The following is a 12819-nucleotide window of genomic DNA, read 5'->3' on the forward strand; positions in this document are numbered from 1 at the left end:
CCTGAATCCCCGGACGGTTTTCCTGGGTTCGGCAACAGTACCAGTTTCTGAATTTTCCATATTTCTGGAAATTGACTTTGTCCAGACATTTCTGCATAACCATCTCAACCATATGTGGATAAGGACTGTTCATTTTATAAAGTGGACACCTTGTTTATGCTATATCTTTTTTATTTATTGATGAAATCGTAAACGGTTTTCTGTGTATCGTTCAACTATTATTCTACAATGTTATGAAAATACAGAAACTTACAAAATGCTTTCGGTTGAAGAACTAAATAGTTTTTGCAAAAACTCCTAAGAAAAACTGTTCGTCAAGTTTAAGCATTATTTTTCGCATGAAAAAAATCCTAAATTTAATGAACAAATTGTATGTTGGTATCCTTTACTATTCAACTTAAGGTAGAGCTTTTAAAAACATCAATAATATTCCATCAGTTCCTGACGCTGAGTCATTTTAGTGATCTATTCCTTATGGTCAAATTTGCACACCATCTTTTTACTACCAGCAAAAAAGTAAAATAATAAGCGTGTTCAAAACTGGTTTAGATTAATAAAGAAACTATATATGTATAAAAAAAGCAAAATCTTGAGTTTTAACCGCATTCTTGGGTACCAAATTTACTCTTTATGGTCGTTTTATTGAAAAATCCCATACTTTTAAAATTATATACGCATGTTTATCGATCTAGAGCAAACTGTAAGCGTTTTTCTCAAAATATTTTGATAGGTAGTCTCAGAATAACACATCCTGAAAATAATACATGCAAAATAAATTTGATTTAATTCAAGCAGTGTTCTCAATCTTGATGATTGTCATTGTGCTTTGAGTGGTCTTCTGAAAATAAATTATTTGTTTTTCTATTGTGCTTAAAATATGACGTGGGGACTAAATCAGCAACTCTATGAAGGCGTATGTTATTTTTATTATAAATACTATATTATTACTTCCGTCTGGACGTACTTTTAACCTTAAAATTCCACTCATATCAGTTCCATTTAAATTTAAGATATTTTTCTTTAAAAAAATTGATAAAAAAAGGATTTTATGATATCTGCAAAATTGCTTCTCCAAAAATAACTTGATATTTTTTAGCAAGCTTCTAATTGATGATGCTTTCTAAGTACAACCATTTTTTGAAAATAAAAAATATAAATTGTCGAATTTTCCTGCCGATTTTTAATAATCCTTGATTTTGATAACCTCCAAAAATCGACCGTTCTAAACGTTGTGCCTTATTAGTGTGAAATCATATTATTTTAGTAACTTTTTTATAACCACAGCATTGTACAATATTAGTCGAACGATGTACAGAAAACCGATTTCGATTTCATTGATAAATTAAAAAGATATTGCATGTCCAAAGTGTCCACTTTATAAAATGAACAGTCCTTACGCAAGGACCGCAGCTTTAAGTGTCACGTTTGGGATTCCGTCCGGACCCGAAGCCTTGTTCAGCTTCAGCGCTTTCACCGCTGCTATAATCTCATCATTGGAGATCTGACGAGCTCCAACATTTCCTACCCACATTGTAGGGCCATGCTTTGGGAATAGACCCTCGACGATGACTCTCAGTGTGTCCGCACACGTTTCGACCGGTGTTGACGGGTCCTTGATTTTCGACATTATCACTCGATAGGTTTCCTCTGGCTTGCTGGAATATATTTCTCCGCTCTTCTCGGACTTCCTCGTGTCTCGCTCCCTGATATCGTCTCCTGACAAGCGAAGAGTGAAGAGTGCCTCGTTCCACACGTATACGGGACGCCGGATGTTTGCACGATAGTCGTGCTTATCTTGCCACGCAGTCCCGTCGGTCAATGGTATAGCGTATTGTCTGGTGATCGCTATAGGTCTTCTCCTCACTTACCCTCCAGTTCATAATGCCCGCCAGCGATGGGCTACATCATGTAAGATTGATGATCGATTCTCGTCCGTTTTTCCTAAATGTGCTAACGGTACCTTCATTGCACAGTTGAATATCTCAAGCTTTGTCAGGGCTTCCAGTAGGCTGTAACCTTTGGCATTAGTTACCCTGCTATCACGATTATACGGCCTATGCGTTGAACTCTCCTGTAATTAATACCGGCTTTCGACCGACAAGCTCATCGGTCAATTCTTCTAACATCCACTTGAATTTGTCGAGCGTCCACCTTGGAGGACCGAAAATCTAAGAGAAATTCTTTAGAAAATTCATAAAAGAATCATTGGATGAAATATCTGCTCAATAATATCTGCAGAAATTTTGTTCAATTTGGATTCCTAGTGAAAATCCTGGAAAAAATCTCAGAGTAACACTTATCATTATGAATTCCTGTATGATTTATTGTTTTCATACATAGGGTTCTTATCTTTCCTACACTCAGTCGATAACAGCCCTGGTCTACGTATTTGACCTTAAATTAATCCTGGAGTTCCACCAGTAATTCTAGAGGTACTAAAATTATTCTTTACTCCAAGAACCAAGTCCAAAATTGTATCCAAAAGTTCTTTCAGAAATTTCTCCAAACTAAAGGATATATTGATTATACTAATCCATAAAATATAATATTCACAAAATTCTCCACGAAATAATTCATATTTCAGATAAACAATATGTGTTTGTTTACGAACGCGCAGCCATGTAGATTGAAAAAAAAATACATACCAAAAATTACGCATATTTTGTATTTTATCTTTCTACCTTTTACCTTGATCCAAAAATATTTGACTAATCAAATATTATATATCAACACTGTTCTCTGCAGCACATCCCAAATTACTAATCTTCTGCTATTTGTTTCTACCCTAACAGTCGAGAATATTGCGTCCAAAATTGCGGTGGTCAGCTTTTCGCGCTACTGTCGCTACCGAGCGGTCCTGAAGCGTCTGGAGGGAGTGAACGACGATTGGCTGCGGAATACACTGGTGGAGACGCTCAGTGGATTTGTGGCCACAACTCCCAACCTGAAGATCATGTTTTGCAAGGACACGTTTGACTATCCCGAACTGGAAACCCACGAGCTGCTGTGCAACCATTTGGCGCCAAAGCTGAAAGGCAGACCGCGAGGCAAGCGGAAGAAAACCCTTTCAGATTCGTCGTCCGTTGTAGTCAAGAAGGAGGGAGTGTCCGAAGAAAGTGAATCCAACGATACGGATTTGTCGGACTATTCATATAGCAAGGTACAATGCCAGAAAGCTGCAAGTTTGAACCCAATTTAATTTTCCATCTTTTCTATATTTCAGGCTTTACCATCCAAGAAGGTTGATCTGCAGACAACTCCTCGGTATAATCCCAGGCCATCCAGGGCAGCACAAGGCGTTAAGCTACTGGTGGATCCAATTGCTGTGCCACCTGTACCTTTACCGCTACCGCCAAGTAAAAAAGATAAAAATAAATCAAAATCATCGAAGACTAAGAGTAAAAAGTCCAAAGTTGGACGGAAACCGAAAGTTTATCAAACAACCAAGAAGGTCGATGAAAGTGACTTGGAAGAAGAGATCGAAAATACAACGGCATTCGAAGAAATTCAAGAGGACAAGCAAGAACAGGAAAACGTACCACAGGAAGAAGAAGCCGACGAAGGAAAGGAGGAAGAGTTGGAATGCAAACTGTTTACTATTCAAGATGGAATGGTCCCAGATGAGAAAGACTTCCTGCAACGAGTCGAGCAATATCTGGATGAGAAAGCTTTGGCGTATGCCAACAGTCAAGCAACGGCGCTTAAAGACGGTATGTATTTCACATTGCTATCAGTTCCGAACAGTTAAAGTGAATTTGGTTTCTTTGAAAAACTAAAATCTAAATTATTAAACAAAATTACTAACAACATTATTAGAAAAAATCCGAAATTTGATGATGCTACTACATAGCTTTAGTTTCTCATATATACAGTATCAAAGCGCATCGCTTTTGTTCGATTTTGACGTTTGCTCACTACCGCCACCTAGTTTGCGGTTGACCAAAAGAAGTGTTTTAGCATTGGGCGTAGATGTTCGCGTGACTATGTTTTAAATTGATAATTGTTCTAGCTGTTACGTCTGTTTGTCTGTGATTTCACTGTCAATGCTTCTGAAAATGATGGCATTGTTGAAAAAATAGAAAAAGTAAGAGCCTCATCAAAAACTGTGATGAGTGAAGCTATGTCTCTTTTCGATGTAAAATTAAACCATATAGAGAATGTTGAAAATGCTTTCAAACATATTTGTGCCAATAATGGAATAGAAGAAGATGATTACGATAACTTAAAAGTTAAGTTATATAAATTGGAGTATAAATTTGTAACCAAGTGGAAGGAAGCTTAAGGTATTAAAATTTATTGAAAGGTTGCTAAATATTCTGATAGCAATCAACTGTCAAGAGTCAATGTACCCGGAAAAATTTGATGAGTATTGTAAAGCTATTCGTATAGGGCAAACGCTCCCTTAGTGGAGGTAGCTCCAATAGTGGAGATAGTGTGTTTTGACATGTTTGGCACACCAAAATGACTATATGATAATTTTGTAGGATGCTGCACGATGCGAAAATGATACAAGCAATCGAATAATATCCGTTAAATTTAATCATAAAGCTATTTAAAACAATTACTTTGCTTAACAATTTTGCTCCTTTGCACCTATAGTGGTGCATCAGTACCCATAGTGGAGGGTCCCATAAGAAATCAATGGTTTGCGCTACTAAAGGAACCATTCTTAAAACATACCTCCACTAAAGGAACAGTGTTCCTATTATTGGTGCAAGACTTTTGAAAGGGAAATTCCAAATAAAACGTGATTTTTATACATTTGAATGATAGAAGAGTTTGAAATCTATCGACTGATACTTTTATCACCATGTTTTAGCAGTTTTCCCTTAGATGCACCACTAATGGTGCATTTGCCCTAGTTGGAACAAAATTCCTACAACTGGCTCATGCTGGTGAAATAATAATTCACTCACTTCTACCTTTAGGTTCAATGGACGAAGCAGCTGATCCACCATGCAAGAAAATGATACAGAGAGGTCAAATTGCATGACGTTTTTCTTCGCGCTTTGCTTGAGTCAGTTCCATGTGGGTAACGAAACGAAAAAAAAAAGTTTTTGTGAGTTACCCTGAAGTGTCTGAAGTAGTGCGAAATTTTATGATATTCGAGAATTCTAATTGCGATTTATTGCATTACTATTATGACACCTTAGATGATCTGATGGACGTCGTTGATGAAATTGACGAAAATTTTGTGGATGAGGAGTTAACTAAGGCAAAGAGACTATTCTTTTGTATTCTGTATTGTTTCTGTGATAAATAAAAAGAGGTAAAAAACATATCCAGATTTTTTAAGATTGCCTCCCTTTCGCTTTTTATTGCTATTTTATCGTTTTTCAAAAATTCAAAAAATTGCTTAACGTTACCACCAACTCACCTAGTAATCCTTTATAAGAGAGATTCGCGGAAACTGACATTTCTGTCAAAGTGTGAGCCAATCGAGCAGCGAGAGCTGTCAAAGTGTGAACCAAACGAACATGCGTTATGTTTGTTTTGAACTTTTCTTGAAGAGTAATGTAATCCGCTTGAAATTGTTTCGGTAAAAGTAATTTTACATGAAGCAATAAAATGAAATATTTTTCTTCTTTAAATTTTTGTCAATGCGATTATTAATTGTTGATTTTTTCGGCTGTTTATTAGTTTGGATATGTAGCTCAAAGATCTATAACGAAACAAAATACACTTTTTAGCAATGAGGAAGTCATGTCCGTGTTACAATATTATTCTCGACGCCGAGCAAAATCAGCACTGCTGGTCTGTTGCCAAATCATTCCATTTTACTTCCGCTTATCTCTCTATAAAGGATCACTAAACTCTCCCTGGTAGTGATAGTCAACGCTGATTGGACATTTTTTTAACTGTGCGTAAAATTTGGTTTTTAGAGTTTCTCTAGCTGTATGTTATGCGTTTAAAGGTAGTGGTTTTCACGGCGTAACAAATCACATGGCATGATACATAATGCTGTAGCAGAATTATATTATTTTTTTTTTATTTTCAATGCAAAAGTATTTATCTTCGATCAAATGTTGGTCAGCCATTACACTACGAAACACGTTTTTGTCTCAAGCACCAAAATACCTAATTTAAGGGTTGCTAAGTCTATTGCCGTTGTCAGAAATATCATGGCACGTCTAGTTTTCGAGATGTTGACTGTTGAAAATGCAAAATTTTACTGTTTTACCCAACTTGCATGCAAGTTTGCCAGCTTGTACGGCAATTTGTTTGCTTAATTTGTCACAGAATTCAAACTTCATGTATAAAACAATCACTATCAACAAAGTTTGTAATATTTTCTATGGTAAAATGTTATTTTTTGGTCGTTCAGAAAGGTATTGTATTTTGCCATATAAGAGAAACAAAGAATTTTATATGAAGACTGCAAGCATGTTTAAAAAGTCGATTTCGACTAAATTTTTTTGTGGAAATTCATCTAAATTGTATCTAAATTGAAAGTTCAAGTCCTATTATTTAGCATGTTTGGTGGATTATATCACGAAAAGGTTTGATAAATCATACTTTCATGTAAACATCAATAAAACCAGGGTTTTATGCAACTTTGGCGACCTAGCTAAAAATTGTGACGTGCTGGGACATTTCTGAGAACGGCACCAGATTCGGCAACCCAAAATCTACTATAGACACATTATTTGATCCTTGAGACACGCAAAAATGTCATTTTTGTAACGCTGTGTTATCAATCACATACATTTCGATTTTTAGCAACATAAGAATTTGTATTTCACTTTTTATTTACAAGCATTTTTAGATACAAGGTGGGGCAAGATGAGCAACCTAAGGATGAGGCGGACTTAAACCTGCAGAAAAAAAAACATTGAAATTTACCTCATATGTGCACGGCATATTCTTCTTCTTCTTCTTTCTGGCGTTACGTCCCCACTGGGACAGAGCCTGCTTCTCAGCTTAGTGTTCTTATGAGCACTTCCACAGTTATTAACTGAGAGCTTTCAATGCCGATTGACCATTTTTGCATGCGTATATCGTGTGGCAGGTACGATGATACTCTATGCCCTGGGATGTCGAGAAAATTTCCAATCCGAAAAGATCCTCGACCCGTGGGATTCGAACCCACGACCCTCAGCTTGGTCTTGCTGAATAGCTGCGCGTTTACCGCTACGGCTATCTGGGCCTATCTGGATGTGCAGGTGTTAACGTTCATTTGATTATGCTGTAGCGCTATCTGGTGAGTGAATTCCGAAATATAATCCGATATCCACTGAATGGAAGATATTAGGTCTTTGAACAAGTTCTCCAAGCATAACATCAGTCATGCTGTTCCCAAGTTATTTGCACAAAGCATTGTCCTCAAGAACGCTGCATCTGTCCTCAAAATAGGACCCTGGGCGTTAACGGGTCAAGAAATCCTTTTCAATTTCGTGAAGAAAATCGATTAAGTACAAACGGATATAAGTAGTTGATGAACCACAATTCAACAGCGTGTGACGTTATTTTAATGTATTTCGATTAATAAGTCTCGAAATTGAAGGGTGTACATTTTGGACCGGGTGGCCATGTTGCCCCGTCCTACCCTAGTTGGAAGAAAAAAGTATGACTTGAATACTCGGGTGATTCGGTTATTATTTTTCTTATCCCGAACAGTTGAATTTGATCTGCAGCTTATGACTTCTTACAAGTAGACTATTAGCAGTATTCATAGTTTCTAACACTTCATTTTTTTCTCTTGTTTCAGTCAAACTCTACACCATTTACACGCGAGTGCTCAATGCAGGTGGTTATAGCGAGGTGAAATCTAAGGATCAATGGAATCGACTGCTGGAAGGTACGGGCGGTGAAAATGGAGTTATGTCTCGAAAGAAGTACGAGCGAATACTGTTCCCATATGAAAAGAATCAGCAAGAGATTGCCGAAGCAGTTAAGAAAGAAATTGATGAACAAGAGGAAATATCGCATGAAAGTCAAATCTCTCCTACGCCACGTGAGACAAACTTGAAGGACACCATGGTAGAAGTCAAAATTGAAAAACAGGAACCTGTCGATGAAAAAGAGGTACCTATTAAGGAAGAATGCAAGGAAAATAAGGAGAATCAGGAATCTACTGCTGACGTGTTGGAAGAAGTCGCTGTGAAAAAAGAAGTGGAGGACACCAAACCGTGTGAACCGTTAAAAGACGAGTCCGTGGAAGTACAAAGTAAATTAAGAGCGAAGGCATTATCGCCTCTATTGGAGAACAACAACAGTAACAGTAGTCCTGTGACAGGCAGTCCCAATGGGGTACATTTAGGCATGTCTCCGGTATCGGTTCCATTAACAGTAATCGTTCGTCCCAACATCGATGAAAAGGATCAACAATCGTCTCAGATACAGATCAATCAGCCGCATACGACCATTACGGTGCACCAGACTACCATTCATCCGCAGAACAACCAGCAACCAAATAGTCAGCAAATTAGTGGACAAAGTCCTCAGCATATAACGAATCAAATTCAAATCACCAATCAGATACAAATACAACAAATTACCGTGCAATCGAGTGATAAAAACTCCAACGGTGGTCAAAATGACGCTTCGCAGTTTAAGTATAGCTTTAAGCAAGATAAATCTGGTCAAGAAATTAATATCGAGTCTCCGTCTGCGGACAACTCTAAGGGTGCTAACTTCGAGAACAACATTAGTGCAACATTATTCCCTGTTAACACGGATCCCGATCTGACCATCAAAGAGGTATCAGTTTGTCCCACTAGTGGTACGGTGTCAATCAGTACTGCTACTACAAACGTTCCGGCCGGTACTAATGCACCATCAAAAACGTCATCTCTACGGAATGTGCGCATGAAAGCTGATAGGAAATTATCCGGCAGTACGTCCAATCTTGCAACGGGGGCCATTGCAAAGCCATTCGAGAAGGAGAACATTTCCTTGCTCGGTGCAGCAGGTGGGCTTTTCAGCAGAGAAAGTCTCACTACGATAACTCCAATTGCATCCAGTTTGTTAGGCAATCCAGCCGGAGCAGCTATGTTAGCTGGATTGGCCTCTGGTTTAAGTGGCAGCCCTATTGGATCAACAGTATCTGTAGAAAGTGGTATGCCTAAACCTAATATCCCAAGTCCCACAGAAGTAATTGATCTCGTCGATAGTGATAATGAGAGTGAATCGTCAACTCCCACTAAAAGCACTACTAGCAATACCAATGCAACTAAACAGGCAGGACTTTCGGTTCGACCTATCCCTTCGCTACTTCCTCCAATGAAAAAGCGCAAATTAGACATTTTACGAGAGGGTGGTCTTGAAGTTACACCCATTTCGAATGGCAAAAGCATTTTCTCAGCCATTACGCAAAACAGCCCCAAAGCCAGCTCCAATCCTGTGCGAATAAATATCACTGCCGAATTAAGCCCACAGCGAGGTAAGGCTCCTGATGAATTCCGGTCACGGGATAGGAATTACATACCTACACCGATTGAATGTCAAACCCAGGGATGTATGCAAAAACTGGGCAAATTTTTGGAAATCCCAAGGACATTCCTAATGTTCCCACGGCTCCAACGAGGGAAATTTCCATCTCAGCGCCAACTGATTTGTTAGATCTTACTGGGTCAGGAAACAAACAATCTGCTCCCGAAAATCTAGCCGCTAAGTGTTCAGCTGGTCTGGACTTTACGGCAACGTCGTCAAGACAGCGAACGATTTCTGGTTCCAGTACAGGGCGTGCTCCACGATCGGCACCTAGTTTGCAAATTACACTCGTACATGGACCCAATCAAATGCCGTTGCAAATTCCTCAACCATCTGTAACCAGTCCACAGCAACAAAATCCTCTGGGTCTAAAGAAAAAGCCTTACGAACTTGTGCCATTCCCAAACACTGCCGGTACACCCCCTACGGTTATACCGAAAGTACCAAGCCCTAAAATTTCACTGGGACCATCATCCTCCGGTTCGTCTACATCCAGTTCAAATGGACAAGGATCGAATGCGAACTCGCTGCTTGAAACCGGCCTTCTGTTGGCAAACTTGCAAAAGGCAAATCCGTTACTAGTTGCCAGTATTCTCTCCTCATCAGGACTTTCAAAAACATCGATTCCTGGTTTGACTCAGTTGCTCGGTACTCTTACTGAGCAGCCGCCAGTTGCTCCGAAGAAAACGCCTCGTCGAAGATCCAATTCTCAAGCTCAGCAACAATCTCAACAGCAGCCACCGTCCTTGCAGCAAATGACTCCACCACAAATTCCTCAGCATCTTCAACCGACACAAAAAATTACATCATCACCCCAACATCCACCACCCGCTGATTCTCCGTTGTCCCATCCGCTTAGCCAACAGATCAAACTTCTGCAGCAAGTTCAGATGCAGCAGCAACAAAAGCAATTTCTTGAGCAACAACAGAAAGCGGCCCTCGAGCAGCAGCAAAAGGCTGCCCTTGAGCAACAGCAAAAGGCCGCTCTCGAACAGCAGCAAAAGGCCGCCATGGAGCAGAAACGCATTCAGGAACAGAAGCAGAAACAACTACAAATGCTTCAACAGCTTCAAGCACAGCAACAAGCGCAAGCGACAGCAGCAGCGCTATCGTCAGCAGCATCTTCATCTTCTGCAACCAAACAGAACACCCGTGGGTCATCGAATCCCGCGGCGTCACCTGCACAAACATCGGGACCATTGGGCGGAGGCTTCCCATTCGATCCGCTTTATCTTTCAGCCATCTACTCGAATCCAAGCCTCTACCTGCAGGCTTTGAACCCAGAGCAGTTGCTACAGTTCTACAAAAACCTTCCCAATGTGTCGGGCATTCCACCAAACAATAAGAGCTAGCTGCGCTAAGCACAATACTTTTTGTTTTTGAGTATAATGTATCTAATGATATACGTATCGCATGTACCTATATGCATAAAAAAGCTTGCGGTGTGTCAAGATCTAGATTGAAGCATGAAACGGAGGGTCGTGTTTAGCCTATATGAAAAAGTAGAACAAATTATGATTTTATGTACTGTTAGTGTGTAAGTTCGATGATAACTGTACATTTTTTTGTTTGTTGGATTAGGGACTAATTAGAGTAGAAATTTGTTTTTCTTTCGTTTTCATCCTACACGGATGAGACTGAATTGTTTTTTTTTTCTTATGAGTATGGTTAGCTAATTTAGTACACCCTAGATAACAAGAACATCTGTATGTATGGATATTGGATGCAAATGAATTGATTCCGCTATTGATGTTTTGTAACAATCGAAATGAGATACACGATTTTTTATTGAAACTGAAAGAAACAATCCTTATACTGCAGACACAATGGTTCCATTCGAGCACAACATTTAAAAACTATGTTAGGTACCGTGGGGCAAGTGGGTAAACAAAAGCTTAGTTATGGTTCTTGACTATCGCTTTTGATGATTGCAACATCTCACGTATTCTCACCTGGCGCAACGCTCTGAATGGCTTCAAAAGTTTAGGCATGAGTTTGGAACACAAGTCAACGTATCCAATAAAATGTAAATGTTATTTTCAGCATTTACCTACTTTGGGGGGCATTTTTAATAAAAAAAATGGTTTTGAAAATTTGTAAAACGTTGATGGTTACTTTCTTCCTTATGAAAATATTTTCGCTTAAGTTGGACAAACCCGATGCCAATATGAGAATATAAGAATGATCCTTTATGACTATTCGTCATTAACACGGTCAAGCAGTCAAAACCTATACAAGTCGCAGTTTCATTCATCAATTTCTAATCACAGTGTTAACCCTTTGTTTGTGTTCTGGGGTCAATATGACCCCAAAGAATTTTATAGAGCGTATTTTTTTTTTGTAGGTGGACCGATTTGTGAAATTTTTCACACGATAGTTGGGTTAATTCTACGAGTGGCGTGAGGTGATAATTGTCGGTGTCGTATACTGCCCATAACTGCATAACCGTCACATTCGAAATATTTGACAAATTGGAGTTAATACCGTGGAGAGTCATCAAATAATAAATACTTTCGATCAACTTAATGGAATATGTGATATAGCTCTAGAAAATTCGAAAAAATACCAAGTTGTTTTGTCACATTACGAATTATAACCGCATAACAGTCACATTGAGATTATAAATGAGCATCGTAATGTAATAGCAATGAAATATCGATCAGAATTATTTTCTGACTATTCACCTAGTACCTATGCGATATGAGTTGTACAAAATATCAGCCTCAAATAAGCACTTTTAAGTTCGTGGTATTTTTTTGAAATTTTAGTTTCCTCTAATACTGCCGTGAATCGCAAGTCAGTCCCATCTGTAAAAAGTAGGCATTGAGAAAATGGACTGTGAAGTTTTCAAACTCGTTTTCCATACGAATATTCAAAAAATTCCCGAGGATTGGAAGATGTTCCAATCTTAATGAAACTTTCACAACTTGCTTTTCATTAATATATCTTTCCGAGACAAATATAAAGATGATCAAAACAAGTTACATTTTTGTGTTCCACGGTGCTGTAGTTTAGACTGATATGCGGTTACTATTCATTATGGGACAATTTGACTTGCTATTTTTTCCTAATTTTTCCGAACAAATTATATTATTTCATTAGTGTAGCTGAAAGAGCATTGGAAGAGATGTTCAAAACTGAACTCAACTCAATTTTGACGAAAATGCAGATGGGACTGACTTGCGATTCACGGCAACATACTGCCATGAAATGCATACTTGGTATTCAATTTACTCAATGCCTACTTTTGTCGAATGTTACAAATATGCAGTTATGGGCAGTATACCGAGGTGACAATTCTTGACTCGAGTGAAGTGACTCTCCATTTGATTTGCACGGCAAGTCACTTCACTCGAGTCGAGAATTGTCACCTCGCTATACGACACC

At 38.7% G+C, this 12819-nt stretch overlaps 2 protein-coding genes across 7 annotated transcripts in view; both read left to right on the forward strand.

The window, feature by feature from the left end:
* LOC5575335 (AT-rich interactive domain-containing protein 5B) overlaps positions 1-11204 on the forward strand; it is an 88659-nt gene extending 77455 nt beyond the window's left edge. For all 6 annotated transcript variants that reach the window (XM_021853808.1, XM_021853805.1, XM_021853806.1 and 3 more), the window contains exons 6-8: positions 2793-3160; positions 3224-3710; positions 7709-11204. In XM_021853808.1, the coding sequence (XP_021709500.1) occupies positions 2793-3160; positions 3224-3710; positions 7709-9561 (2708 nt within the window). In that variant the 3' untranslated portion in view covers positions 9562-11204. The remainder of the gene's footprint in view (positions 1-2792; positions 3161-3223; positions 3711-7708) is intronic.
* Positions 9741-10784, forward strand: LOC110678160 (putative uncharacterized protein DDB_G0271606). The gene has a single exon (XM_021850781.1). The coding sequence runs from the start codon at positions 9741-9743 to the stop codon at positions 10782-10784; it is 1044 nt and encodes a 347-aa protein (XP_021706473.1).
* Positions 11205-12819: the final 1615 nt, after the last annotated feature.

Source organism: Aedes aegypti, chromosome 3 (genome assembly GCF_002204515.2).
Source record: "Aedes aegypti strain LVP_AGWG chromosome 3, AaegL5.0 Primary Assembly, whole genome shotgun sequence".
Classification (NCBI taxonomy): Eukaryota; Metazoa; Arthropoda; class Insecta; order Diptera; family Culicidae; genus Aedes; species Aedes aegypti.